Genomic DNA, 15,023 nt, shown 5'->3' on the forward strand with positions numbered 1-15,023 from the left:
CAAGCGCGTTGCGGAATCCAGTCCCCACGATAAATTAAGGATCACTGTATATAGTCATTAACCCAATCCTGAACCATGACAATAATCAGTGACAGTTACACAAACATACATCGTAATACAATACTCAAAATATTATGCAGCCTATTCAATCTTGAAATTATCTATTCACAATTAATGTTCTAGAATGTTTCTTCTGTAAAAGAAATCTGCAGAAAGGATTGACATGATTACAGCTAAAATGTGTCCATTTGTAAGAATACAATCTAAATGTGTCTAACTTCAGTCAGCAAATATCTTCAAGTGGAATATATGGGAAACATTAGATGATCAATATGGTAAATAGACTGCACTTATAATATACCGGAATTTAAATTGAATCAATAACTTTGGTATTTTGCTCAAATTCAATGTTATAAGAAGCTATCCTCTTTTGAAAGTCTAAACGAGTATGGTCGGTTAGCTGGGAAACCACTTACATTTTCTGACCGATGGTGGAGTTTTCTTGAAAAAGAAGATCAATATCAATGTCATAGTTACATGTGGTGATGCACCAAGTCATCCCACCAACCACCTGCAGAACCAGATAAAACAAGATGTAAGAAAGGGGAGGACTAGTGCCCTTTTGAGATATGCACACACACACAAACACACACAAACACACACACACACACACACACACACATAAAAATTCTTCTCAAGTTAATGATGCTTGTTTGCACTACCATGAACTCTAGTTATTGACTCTCAACTGGTGCAAGATACCATTACCCCAAATACCCCCAATGTTTGGGGGTACAAAAATTTGGCCGCCACAACACACAGAGTCATCTCTTACTACCAATCAGAGAAAAGCTGTTTTCCATGTGCAAAGGAGGAAGAACAGTAATCAAACCACAGCAAAGTTTGTGAAAATACTGAACAAGAAATCCAATACTCAACTGCTCGACATTTTTGTTAAACTTAAAAAAGAAAATCCTGGGCATGTCCAAACATGTGCTTCTCAAAGACCACGTCACAACCATGTGCAGCACACTTAAATGATATATCAATCATTATTTGTGGGGGTTACTCTCCCCACCTTCCACAAATACCGAAAATCCGTGAATAACTGATCAGTTTTAAAAGACCTATGAATGATATATACCATATTTTTGCAACCACAGGGCATGTGCTGGCATTCCCTGTATGTGCTTGTATATACCGCTACTTACAAAAGTTTCGGCCTCACGAAAAATTCAGGTTATGAAAAGCCTCCCCGAAAATATTTTTGTCTGTCGTTACGAAGAAAATTCTGGATACGAAAGGAAAAAAATGTCACTGGATTCCACCGACGGAAACTCCCTGTATCTTGGTTTCAAAGCGGCGCGATAGAGCTGCTCTCCCATAGCCTCCTGCTGGAGCATCTTCCTGGCATCATATTGGCGAGGAAGGATGTCAATCTTTAGCCATAATGCACTTCGTGTCTTTTGGTTTGTGTGCCGCGATAGAGCTGCTCCCCCATTGGCTACTACATAGCATCTTCCTGGCATCACATCCCTCCATTGGCTAAGAGGGATGTCAAACTTTACCTGTGATGGACATCCTGTATCTTCGTCACCGAATCCATCGTCATTCGCTCCCGCACACTCAGACTGGACAACTTCGTCACAGATTTATTCAAATTTTTTCACCATGGGCCCCAAGAAATTGATGGCCAGTGCCAGTGAGAATAAGATGAGTTTTTTTGTCCATCAAAAAAAAAAAAAAAAAAATGTCGAGAAATATGAAAAAGGTATGCGCGCATGTAGCCTCATGCTGTTTCTCCATGGGATTTTGAGAGGATTGAAGTGGAGGTTGAACCTGAAGTTGAGGAAATTGTTTCGCTGGGAAGGGCTGGGAAGGACATTGACGAGTTGGTTCAAGAGCACCATGAGGATCTTTTGACGGAGGAGCTAAAGAAGCTGAGGACGATGCAACACACAGGAATGCTGGAGCAGTTAGCGGCGTAGAGGAGGAGGCAGCTACTATTCCTTCAGCCAGAAAAGAAGTGTTAACGAAATTCCATGACATTTCCGGATTTAATTAAAAGAATCATCCAGAAAATGTGTTAATTGTCGGGCTATTGCTCACTTCGATGATGTATGCCTTGCACATTTCCGCAAGATTATTCAAAACCGTCAAAGGCAAACATCCTTGGATTGAACTTCACGAAACATTGAAAGTTAATCTTAATGTCTGTTTTGAATTCATAGTTTGTGGAATTAATTTTTGTGGAATTAAGTTATGTGCGTGCCTCCTCCTCTGTCCCCATCAATGCCTTTTTGCTTGTCATTAACCCTTCTCTTCAGATTGTTGCTCAATGACAAAGGTAAATGAAAAATGTTTTTATTTTTCATGACATTGTGTACACTTTGAATGCTTATTTTTATGGTAATTGAACAATTTGTTTTCGTTTTTCACATTATGTGCACTTTAAGAATGCCTATTCTTTGGAGTGGGTCGGTGGCCTTGAAACAGATTAGGGTGTTTACACGTAAAATGTGTTTCTACTTACGAAAGATTCAAGTTACTAAACAACTTCCAGGATTGTATTAATTTCATAAGTAGAGGTACCATTGTATTTGATGTTGTATGTTAATAAGATTCTGCAAATTAGCACCCTCATGTGGTGGACTTTGGTACATAGTAAACTCTTGGTTCAAAACTGGAGGAAGCAAAACAAAAATTAAAAATAAAAAAAAATTATAAAGTTAGTGTTGGATTAATTGTACATAGTTCTCATATTTGCTCTCTTGTTTTGCTTTTTATTCTCTTTTATTATGCTCAAGATACTCGAACAATATGATGCAACAAAGAAAGGCACATTCCATTGCGTGCAAAGCAGCGGTTGACTGGAGGAGAGACGGAGATGTCACAAGGGTGGGACAGAGATGACATCACAACACCAAGATAAAGAGGACGTCAATAGGGTGCATTGGGAGCGTTCAGCACACTACAACACATCAGTGGAGGATGTGCCAGGACTTGCGTTTGCTTTGTTTGCCACTGTTGCTTTGTTTATCGACTCATGCTTGCTTTGTTTATGTTTGCAACGTTTTGGACTGCCCTCAGGCAATAAAAAAGAGGATTTGAGGAGATGTGGCCAGAACGGGGTGGACATGGAGCGAGAGACACATCCTGCGTTTTCCTTGCAAGCAAAAGTACCTCTTGGCTTATTCCTTGAGAAAATCCTATTTTAAATGTCCTAGTGTCCATGAACCTGGCACACTGCTGACGTAATCTCTGATATTGTACTTCAACTGTCAGCAGTTGCGTAAACCTGACATTTAGATACCTGCTTTAATGACATCTGACATCCTCACAATCTATCATAATCAACAAACATCTTCATTTTAAGTGGCATTGTCTGTATCATTTCAAGGATATTGCAGTGATGTATTACTCTTTAATATATCAAAGTATTTTGTAAGAACTTCATAGTGTGTGTGTGTGTGTTTCTTTCGGCTTGTCCCTTTCGGGGTCGCCACAGCGTATCATCTCACTGTTTAGTTAAAGCGAGACGTGCATTCATGATTAATCTGGAAAATTTTCTTCAACTGAACCACAATAAAACCGATAATGGTTTTTGGCAACAAAGAAAAGAGAATTGCTGTTAGTAAACAGCTGGACTCTCGATCTTTCAAAACCAAAGACCAAGTCCGAAACATTGGTGTTCTGATTGATACCGACCTGACTTTCAACAGTCATATTAAATCACAAAAACTTGCTTTTAACATCTGAAGAACATATCTAAAATGAAGGCTTGTATGTGTGAAACAGACCAGTAAAAGCTCATCCATACTTTTATCTCAAGTAGACTAGACTAATGATCTTCTGACTGGACTCCCCAAAAAGAGCATTAAAAAGCTGCAGCTCATTCAGAATACTGCAACTCAGGTTCTGCCCTGAACAAAGAGGTCAGAGCCTATAACTCCAATCCTGAAGTCCTTCCACTGGATTCTAGTCATCTTTCGAAAAAATGTTAAAAGTTCGGCTACAGGTGTGTGAATCAATAAATGATTTAGGTCCTGAATACATGAAAGAAATGCTTACAGAACACAAACCCTGAGATCAACTGACTCGGGTCAAATCATGGAGCAGAGTCCAAAACAAATATGGTGAAGCAGCATTTAGCCATTATGCTGCACACATTTGTAATAAGTTGCCAATAGAGTTGACATCACATTGAAAACTTATTTTTTATTCTGCTTTGTAGAGTATTTCCAATTTTAATATTTCTTCCACTGGACACTGTTTTTGCTTTTTAGTTACTTTTATTTTTATAATGTGGATATTTTGTTATAACTAAGTTTAAATTCAGTGAGGGAGTTGCTGCCTCAAGACGTGACGGTGAGGGGTTCGTGTCCCCAAGACTGAACTATTACGAGGTAGAGTCCCCGACAATTTCGAAGACATTCAAAAATTGTGAAAGAGAAACGCTTCCAGAAAATGTGGAGTGGGAAGAAAAGTAAAGTGAACAGTAAAAAAATTAAGATGCTTCACTTACTATTAGGGAAAAGAGGCTGGGAAGGTGAAGAATGAAGTCAGGCTGCGCTCAGCTATTGTTAAGTAAGCAAGTTCAGGTAGCCGTTGCTCGCGGTAAATTCCTCCTCGGCGTCGTCTCCTTTCTGCTCTTTCCAAGTTAAGCAAATACGCCGTGCCTTTTCCCTTTATGAACATGAGGCTGATATTAAGCCTACGTTGATTCGGATCCTCGATCCATAATGTAAATAACCTTTCCATCTCGGCAACAATCGAAGAACGTTGCTTCAATTTTTTTTTTCTTCACAAAAAAAGTTGCTTCATGACCATTGTATACCTCATAGGGACGAAAACCTTCACGTGTGCTAAAATACGGGCTTTGTCCTTTATAGTAATCGCCACGGTCATCTGACTTAAGCCCAAGTATTTATGTCAGTCATGTCCATCGGTGTTAATCGTTTCTCTGTTTTTTTTCGTTTGTTTTTTTTGGATGTTAAACTTCGGTTCCATGGTCAAAAAAACCCTCGCTTTCTTCTTTTGGGCCACAATGTTTATAAAGGTGGACAAAAAGGGCAGATAAACTCCCAGCGCCAAACACAGATATGCATGAGCTAGAGAACCCCAAGGTTGTGTCCTCTGACCTCTACTCTTCTCACTCTACACTAACGACCACACCTTGTGGCTTCCGACTGTCAAACTTATGGAGTTTGCAGATGACACTACGGCCTCATTAAAGACGGCGACGAGTCTGCACATCGACAGAAAGTGGCGAGACTGGAGCTTTGGTGTGGTCAACACAGCCTGTCGTTGAACACTCAAAAGAATGTTAAAATGACTGAAACATGAGATTAGTGTATTGCTCCAGCGACATGGCGACCATCTCCGTCCAGTGTGGTATTTTCTCTCATCAACTTGATCCAGTGGCACGAGGTCTTCCTGCATGGCTTCATGTGGTGGCACCCTGTCAACAGGCTGTACTTGCTGCACCTGACTACGTGGGTATGCGCCACTCAGTCAGCATCTACCCCACTGTGTTCTGTCTTGCAAGAGCAACAGTCCTCACACTTGTCTCCTGCCTGTTGGCTCAGATACAACACGATGTTCTCCGGCCTTCCTCATGTATCAGTACGACGTAGCAGAACTGTCAACTCCACTAATCTTATGCCACTCCCTGATGAGGGGTAGCCACATTGCTGCGTAGGGGAAATACAGCACTTATGTACACGTCGTGTTGACCTTTTTGATATGACACAATCCAGATTTGGTCTTTTATGTAGACGGCTCTTTAAGAGATCCTGATACTAGTTCCTGCCCCAGCGGCTTTGCAGTGGTTGATGATTTTGGAGTCGTGGCTCCGTCACCATTATTTAGGGATCCGCAGGAGGAATCGGCTCCTATTTGGGAGCACTTTTATCCTTTTTAGGATCCAGTGGGAGGAAATCAACCACTTTGTGCAGCAAATGGCACAGGCACCGTCAAACCTACAGGGATGTCCTCCAGGGCTCCAGACAGGGCACTTTTCTCCTTGTTGATCGTTGCATTGTGATTCGGCCCCTTGAGGATGAGGCTTTTTGGCTAGCAAAGGTTGGTTTGAAAAAGTTAAAAAACTATACAGCCTCAGAAACGTGCCTCTGTATGGTGCTGCTCGGCGGTACGTGGAGAATGAGTTTCGGAGATGGCAGGCGCACATAACATGGATGAAAAAGGCCTTTTTTGGAAGAGGACGGACACGTGTACTTCTTCAAGGACCATATTTACGATCATCATCAGAATCAGCTTTATTGGCCAAGTGTGTAAAAACACACAAGGAATTTTTTTCCGCCAGTCAGTGCTGCCCTGGTCCGACAAAGAACAACAAAGCAACAAGAACAAAGAACAAGAGACATTTCTGTTTATAGGAACTATTAGTTACAGATGTGCAAGATGTAAAAAGCTTGTACAGCGTCCGAACAAAGAACAACAAAGCAACAAGAACAAAGAACAAGAGACATTTCTGTTTATAGGAACTATTAGTTACAGATGTGCAAGATGTAAAAAGCTTGTACAGCGTCCCTTTACCCGTTTGCGGTTCCCGTTATAGACAAGTGCAATGACAGTGCAATGACAGTTGTGCAAAGGGATCAGGTTAAAGCGACAAATCATGCGATAGTCTACAAAATATATTACTAATACTAATCTTGATTGGACCTTCAGGATGTGAGTGAGTGTTCCAACAATGGCACAAGGAAGAAAATAGTACATTTGCTGATCAAGAATTTAACAATTTAATTGCCAGAGGGAAAAAAACGTTCGAATACCAATAATCGTTTCAGCTGTTACAGTCGGAGTTTGTCCTTTTTTGTGGCAGCCCCAAAGCAGACTGTGATGGAGGTACACAGTACTGATTGGATAACCGCTGTGTAGAACTGTCTCAGCAGCTATTGTGACAGGCTGTGCTTCCTCAGAAGCCACAAGAAGTGCATCCTTTGCTGGGCTTATTTCAGGATGGAGTTGATGATTGAGAGAGGACACAACCTTGAGGCGCCCCACCGCTGATAGTGTGCATGGATGAGGTAGTGTCCCCCGCACCTGCTGTGTCCTACCCGTCAGGAAGTTGTAGATCCACAGGGATATCGCAGACGAGATGTTGAGATGGAGGAGTTTGAAGGAGAGGAGAGCTGAAGTCCACGAACAGGATTCAAGCATAGGTACCCTTGCTGTCGAGATGTTCAAAGATGAAATGCAGACTCATGTTGACGGCATCATCCACAAACCTGTTAGCTCAATAGGCAAACTGCAGTGGGTTCATCTGGGGGCCTGTGACCCTCTCGAGGTGGTCCAGCATATGCCGTTTAAAGGACTTCATGACCACAGATGTCAAGACAACAGGCCTGTAGTCATTAAGACCTGAGGCTGCTGATTTTTTTGGGGACCTGTATAATGGTGGAGCGCTTGAAGTAGGTTGGTACTTCACACAGTTGTAGAGACCTGTTGAAGACCTTTGTGAAGACCGGAGCAAGTTGGTCTCCGCAGACTTTGAGGCAGGATAGGGACACAAGGTCTGTGCCCGGCGCTTTGTTGATCTTTTGTTGTTTGAAGATATTTCTAACATCCCTTTAATCCATGTTAAATGGTGGTGGGGCTTGGTGGTTGTGTGGAGTGGAAGTGTCTATTTCGAATCTACAGTAAAAGCTATTTAGGTCGTCGGCTAGCTCGCTCTTGCTTTCTACCGGTGGAGAACGTCGCTCGTAGTTAGTGACCGATTGTAATCCATGCCAAACTGATTTGGAGTCATTAGCGCCGAGATGATTTTCCAGTTTAACTGCATATTCCCTCTTTCCAATGTTAATTTCTTTAGTCAGCTGGTTTCTATGCGATTGTAGAGTGCCCTGTCCCCACTACAATATGCAATCTCTTTGGCCTGGCAGAGTTGTCCAAATCTGGCTGAAAACAATGGCTTGGTGTGATTGAACATGCAAAAAGTTTTTGTTGGAACACACACCTCACGGAAACTGGCATACGCAGTAATAATATCCGTGAATTCATCTCGGCTGTACACTGACTTTTCAAAGCAATTCCAGTCGGTGCAGTCGAAGCAGCTTTAAAGTTCTAATTTTGCCTTGGTCCACTTTTTAACTTATTTTGCTAAAGGCTTTCCACATTTAACTGCTTGCCTGTATGTCGGTATTAAGTACAGCAAGTAGTGATCAGAGGAGCCAAATGTGTGTGTGAAGGAATGCACGGTATGAGTTTCTAATCGATGTGTAACAGTGGTTGAGAGTGTTATTTGCCCTTGTTGGACATTTCACATGCTGCTTATATTTAGAGAGTTCGTGGTTAAATTTAGCTGGGTTAAAATCGAGTATGAGTGGTGAAGATGGGTATTTTTTCTCAATCTCGTTTACCTGCTCACCGAGCATGAGCAGTGCTGTGTTCATGTTAGCTTGAGGCGGAATATAAACACCGACTAGAATGAAAGATGCAAATTCACGTGGTGAATAAAAGAGCTTACAGAAAAAACAAAATCAAACGACTCTAAAAGCGGGCTGCGGTGTGTGCTGAGCTGTGTAACGTCCGTGCACCATTTCTATGTTTAGGCTTTAAAAGTTACAAGTGTCAAAAGATTTATAAAAATGGCTGTTTATAATACAGTGTTTTGCCAGTTAGTGTACTTTAAGAGAGTCAATTGACCTTATATGGTTAAACTCCCTCTTCATTGTTTTGTTGCATGTTAACTTTCACAATTTCAGACCATCGCATCATGGCCGCGTTGTCACTACCTTGGGCAAGTATGTGGCTAATGTCTATTACACTTTGAATTTGATCAATCGCCTCAGAAAATGGATGGATGAATCAGTTCATGCATAAATGGCAAAATATTCACAAGAAAAGCTAATCAAATGTGGATAGTCACAATTTTTTAGCATGTGACGATGTGAATGGTTTAAAAAAAAAAAAAAAAACGCATAGTTCATGGATAGAAGATTTTTCCAAATTTATTGGGTTGAATTTGGAGGCACATATCATACACAAGAGGGAATTTATACAAAAAATTAATTTATTTTTACGTATATTCAATGATATTCAAACCATAACTAGGGGCTGAAAATAACAGCTGATTGTCTCTCAATGTCTCCCTTTTTTTTGACGAATCACTATAAAGTACTTTTCAAAATTAGCATAAATGTCATGTGGCTATATCTCGTGCATTTTTTAATTCTCTGCGAAAAAATCCTGTTACTTTCAGTCCTTTTACTCAAATGACTTTCATCCATCCATCCGTCCATTTTCTGAGCAGCTTATCCTCACGAGGATCGTGGGAGTTCTGGAGCCAGTCCCAGGTGTCATCAGGCAGGAGGCGGGGTACACCGCGAACTGGTTGCCAGTCAATTGCAAGGCACATGGAGACAGACAACAGTCCCACCAACAATCACACCTACGGGCAATTTAAAGATTCCAGTTAACGCATGGTTTTGGGATGTGAGAGGAAACCGGAGAAAACCCATCCTGGCAGAGAAGAACATGTAAACTCCACACAGGCGGGGCCGGGATTTGAACCCTAGTCCTCAGAACTGTGAGGCCAACGCTCTACAGTTGCTCAACTGTGGCACCAAAATGACTTTCATTACAATAAAACAATATGATATGGCCCCTCCTCAAGCATAACCTTATCGTGGTGGAGGGGTTTGTGTGTCCCGATGATCCTAGGAGCTAGGTTGTCTGGGGCTTCATGCCCCTGGTAGGGTCACCCATGGCAAACAGGTCCTAGGTGAGGGACCAGACAAAGTATGACTCCAAAAGCCCCTATGCTGACTACAAAAATTGATCTTTGTTTCCCTTGCCCGGACGCGGGTCACAGGGGCCCCCATCTGGAGACAGGCCTGGAGGTGGAGCTCGAAGGCACAGCCCGAAAGGGTAACATGGGTCCCCCTTCCCATGGGCTTACACCTGTGAGAGGGGCCATAGGGGTCGGGTGCAATGTGAGCTGGTCGGTGGCCAAAGGCGGGGTCTGATCCCCAGCTGCAGAAACTAGCTCTCAGGACATGGAATATCGCCTCTTTGGCAGGGAAGGAGCCCGAGTTGGTGAGTGAGGTCGAGAAGTTCTGACTCGATATAGTCTGACTCATCTCTACGCACCACTTGGGCTCTGACACCACTCCTCTTGAAAGGGGTCGGACTCTGTTCCACTCTGAAGTTGCCCACGGGGAGAGACGCCGAGCAGGTGTGGGTATACTTATTGCCCCCTGGCTCGGGGACTGCAGGTGGGGGCACGGGTCCTGACTGTTGTTTGTGCTTGTGCACCAAACAGCAGTGCGGAGTACCCACCCCTTTTTGGAGTCCTTAGAGGGAGTGGTGGAGAGCGCCCCCTCTGGCGACTGCATCATTCTGCTGGGGGACATCATTGCCCACGTGGGCAATGACAGTGACACCTGGAAGGGCGTGATTGGGAAGAACACCCCCCCGATCGCCCCCGATGAGAACTCGAGTGGTGTTCTGTTACTGGACTTCTGTGCTCATCACCAATTGTCCATAACAAAAACAATGTTCAAGCATAAGGGTGTTCACATGTCCACTTGGCACCAGGACACCCTAGGTCGCAGTTTGATGGTCGTGTCATCGGACTTGCAACCGCATGTCTTGGACACTCGGGTGAAGAGAGGAGCGGAGCTGTCAACTGATAACCACCTGGTGGTGAGGTGGCTCCGATGGTGGGGGAAGATGCCAGTCCGACGTAGCACCCCCAAACGTATTATGAGGGTCTGATGGGAACAGCTGGCAGATTCCCCTGTCAGAAGGAATTTCAACTCCCATCTCCGAAAGAATTTTGTTCATGTCCCAGAATAGGTGGGGACATTGAATCCGAGTGGACGATGTTCCGCGCCTCCATTGCTGAGGCGGCTGACCGGAGCTGTGGCCGTAACATGGTCTGTGCCTGTCGTGGCGGCAACCCACGAACATGTTGGTGGACACCAACAGTGAGAGCTGTCAAGCTGAAAAAAAGAGTCCTATTGGGAATTTCTGCCCTGTGGGACTCCCGAGGCAGGTGATATGTATTGGCTGGCCAAGCGGAATGCAGCTTCGGTGGTCGCTGAGGCAAAAACACAGGCGTGGGAGGAGTTCGGTGAGGCCATGGAGAACGACTTCAGGACGGCTTCGAGGAAATTCTGGTCCACCGTCCGGCGTCTCAGGAGGGGGAAGCAGTGCACCGTCAACACTGTGTATAGTGGGGATGGGGCGCCGCTGACTTTAACACGGGATGTTGTGAGTCGGTGGGGAGAATACTTCAAAGACCTTCTCAATTCCACCAACACGCTTTCCCAAAAGGAAGCTGAGTCTGGGTGCTATGAGGCAGGCTCTTCTATCTCTGGGGTTGAGGTCACCGAGGTGGTTAAAAAGCTCCTTGGTGGATGAGATTTGCCCGGAGTTCCTAAAGGCTCTGGATGTTGTGGGGCTGTCCTGGTTGACACGCCTCTGCAACATCACGTGGACATCGGGGACAGTGCCCCTGGATTGGCAGACTGGGGTGGTGGTCCCCCTCTTCAAGAAGGTGACCGGAGGGTGTGTTCCAACTATAGAGGGATCACACTCCTCAGCCTCCCTGGTAAGGTCTACTCAGGGGTACTGAAGAGGAGGGTCCGTCGGGAAGTCGAGTCTCGGATTCAGGAGAAGCAATCTGGTTTTCCTCCTGGCCGTGGAACAGTGGACCAGCTCTACACCCTCGGCAGGATCCTCAAGGGTGCATGGGAGTTTGCCCAACCAGTCTACATGTGTTTTGTGGACTTGGAGAAGGCCTTCGACCATGTCCCTTGGGGAGTCCTGTGGGGGGTTCTTCGGGAGTATGGGGTACTGAATTTCCTGATAAAAGCTGTTCGGTCCCTGTATGACCGCTGTCAGAGCCTGGTCCGGATTGCCGGCAATAAGTCGGACTCGTTTCCGGTGAGAGTTGGACTCCGACAAGGCTGCCCTTTGTCACTGATTTTGTTCATAACTTTTATGGACAGAATTTTTAGGCGCAGCCGAGGCATAGAAGGTGTCCAGTTTGGTGGCCTCAGCATCACAACTCTGCTCTTTGCAGATGATTTGGTTCTGTTGGCTTCATCAAGCCGTGATCTCCAGCTCTCACTGGAGCGATTCGCAGTCGAGTGTGAAGCGGCTTGCATAAGCAGAACCTCCAAATCCGAGACTATTGTCCTCAGTCGGAAAAGGGTGGCGTGCCCTCTCCAGGTCTGGGATGAGATCCTTCCCCAAGTGGAGGAGTTCAAGTATCTTGGGGTCTTGTTCACAAGTGAGGGAAGAATGGAGCAGGAGATCGTCAGACGGATCGGTGCAGCGTCTGCAGTGACTTTGTATCGGTCCGTTGTGGTGAAGAGGGAGCTGAGTCAAAAGGCGAAGCTCTCAATTTACCAGTCAATCGACATTCCTACTCTCACGTATGGGCATGAGCTGTGGGTCGTGACCGAAAGAACAAGGTCCCGGATACAAGCGGCCGGAATGACTTTCCTCTGCAGGGTGTCTGGGCTCTCCCTTAGAGATAGGGTGAGAAGGTCGGTCATCTGGGAGGGTCTCAGTGTCGACTTCCCCAGTGACCCGACCCAGAAAAGCAGTAGATAATGGATGGATGGGTGGAATATGATATGGAACAATACACATCTTATGTACTTCAACGTGGAATATTAGCTTTAGTGTTTAAAGACATTTACGTTTATTTTCAGAATGAGAAGAAGGGAATGGCACCAATTCAGGAGAATGGCTCATTAATATTTTCACAAGACGTTTTGCAAAGGTGACCATTTTATTGTGAGCTACAAGATAGTTGAAGGACATTGAAAGACATGGATATTTAAAAGACCTCTTAAGGGAATTAAAGTGTGTTTAAGATTTGACTTTGCCTCAAGTCAGAAACCTAAAGTACCATACCACAGTCACATTTGTAAAATGTACGGGTGTGGTCAGTCATGCTCGCAGATAAAGTTGCGGGTGTGATTAGGGAATGAATCTCAAGACCTTAAAATAATTTACTGGATTAATATAAATTAAAAATAAAATGAACAAATACATAACTAAAATAGAAAATGAAAATTTAAAACTCAGAAATGATGATTCCCAATTTCAACTGATATTAGTAGAACATGATGTAAAACAGTATTTAAAATTTTTCATCAATAAAAATTCTTGATATCATAAACTTTATCTGAAGAAAAGTTAAATGCAAGGAATAAACATGAATGGTCTATACCCACAATGTAATGAAGATGCTGAAAGTTTAGTTCAACATTGTGTCCTCCTGGATATTTTTTGCTCCTATCGGAACACAGAGTGCACAGCACTTTGCCGGGAATGTCCACTTTTTGTATGTGTTCGGTTAGAGATGTTGATACCGTTTTTAGTCCTATCTGCACGGTTACACTTTTTTCAAGCCATGCCAGTCTGAAACAGTTTTTGATTCCAGCATCCTTGTCAATTGCCCTCGCTCGATCTTCATCCTTTTTTTCCCTCACACTTTCGCCATCGTAAAACTTTGAACATACCATCGCTCAGTTCGCGCTATCAAAGTCCCACGCGCCATTACTTGGCTAACTAACAAGTTACACTGCGATTTCTGAGAACCGAGAACACATGTACATGGCAATGGTGAAACTCCATTTATCACTAACACGATTAGATCGTTATACTGTATAACTCTGTTGTCCAATCGAGTAATCTGCCGCAAACAAGTTTTGTTTATCTCGCAAAATGCAAATATTTACACTACCGAGAAAGTTAGAACGGCATATGATAGTCGTGCTTGTGCTAGCACTAAGATGAACTTGCAGCTCGGAGCCCACCACTGAGGCAGGCACAAGATACCCTGCCCCTAACCCCCCCACCGATCGGCTGAAAATTCTCATTCCTGTCTTTCAATATCTATTTTTTCTACTAGTAACAAATTTTACGCATGTTTTTCATGCTCAACTGTGCAGATTTGCGAGCACAGAGGCGTGCGAGGACGTTCATGCTCGTCAAATGTGAGTGACTGCCATACCTTATCAAAAGGTGACAGCCCTTTTATGCGAGCTCTAAAATATCCAGCAGCTAACAGAAGCTCAAGGATCTCCGCCAGCTTAATCCACTGCTCTTCATCCTCCCAGGCTGCCACCTATGAGATAAATGCACAAACACATTATAGAAGACTAGACAGCAGCATGAAAAATATTACCCAAACTTTGAATATGCTTTGAGTTCATCTTTTATATGTTACACCTTTTGATTTTGATTCAAAGATTTATCGTCATTGCAACAGGTGCAATGAAAAAATAAGGTGCAGACCATTCAGTACATTGATAAAATTATATAAAAATAACAAAAAAAGCTAAAAAAAAAAAACACAGTCTAGGTCAAAAATTAAATGTGAAATAGACATTACAGAAACAGATTGAGCAGGTATTTACACAAAGTGTGCCTGAAATTGAATATTGCACATTGTATCCATATCTTTGAACATCCTTCAACTATTGTTGCATTGGTCTATTTCTCATACAGTGGTACCTCCACTTATGAAATTAATCCATTCCCTAAGTTTTTTTGTAAGTAGAAACGCATTTTACGTTTAAATAGTGTAATCCGTTCCAAGCCCCCCGACCCAGCCCCCATAAATAAGCATTCGTACGTAAATGTCAGGTTTACCAATTAGACATTTATTAAACTGGACAAAAAGGAAGCAAAGTCAGCAGTTAAGGTTTGACAGCTCGCGAGGAGAGAGGAGAAGAACTGTCTCGTACAATTCGCCACTGCGCTCTCTGATTATCCTCTCCTCAGCACCTCTATTTATTTAGTTTCAAGACACCCGTTATTTACATGGATGTTCCAAAAAGGAGACGACAAGCAAAACATAGTTGGAAACAGAGTGTACTTGTTTATTCATGACACTCATGTGTGTGGAAGACTGCTGAGTACATGTATGGTCATCATTTCTTTAACAGGCAGCAGTTCTAACAGTTCTGATGATTAGATGTTTTTGTTCTTGCTATCTCCTGCTAGGCGGCTGCCACGTTATCTTGAGAAGA

At 43.5% G+C, this 15,023-nt stretch overlaps 1 protein-coding gene across 10 annotated transcripts in view; it reads right to left on the reverse strand.

Moving 5' to 3' along the window:
- The window catches only part of ccdc93 (coiled-coil domain containing 93), a 182,083-nt gene that overhangs the window by 147,570 nt on the left and 19,490 nt on the right, over positions 1-15,023 (reverse strand). For all 10 annotated transcript variants that reach the window (XR_009798230.1, XR_009798231.1, XM_061842450.1 and 7 more), the window contains 2 exons: positions 14,003-14,116; positions 477-571 (listed from right to left, as the gene is read on the reverse strand). Coding sequence is in view for 8 of the 10 variants with exons in the window: in XM_061842450.1 (XP_061698434.1) it covers positions 477-571; positions 14,003-14,116 (209 nt within the window). In the remaining 2 variants the exon portion in view is untranslated. The remainder of the gene's footprint in view (positions 1-476; positions 572-14,002; positions 14,117-15,023) is intronic.

Source organism: Syngnathoides biaculeatus, chromosome 14 (assembly GCF_019802595.1).
Source record: "Syngnathoides biaculeatus isolate LvHL_M chromosome 14, ASM1980259v1, whole genome shotgun sequence".
Classification (NCBI taxonomy): Eukaryota; Metazoa; Chordata; class Actinopteri; order Syngnathiformes; family Syngnathidae; genus Syngnathoides; species Syngnathoides biaculeatus.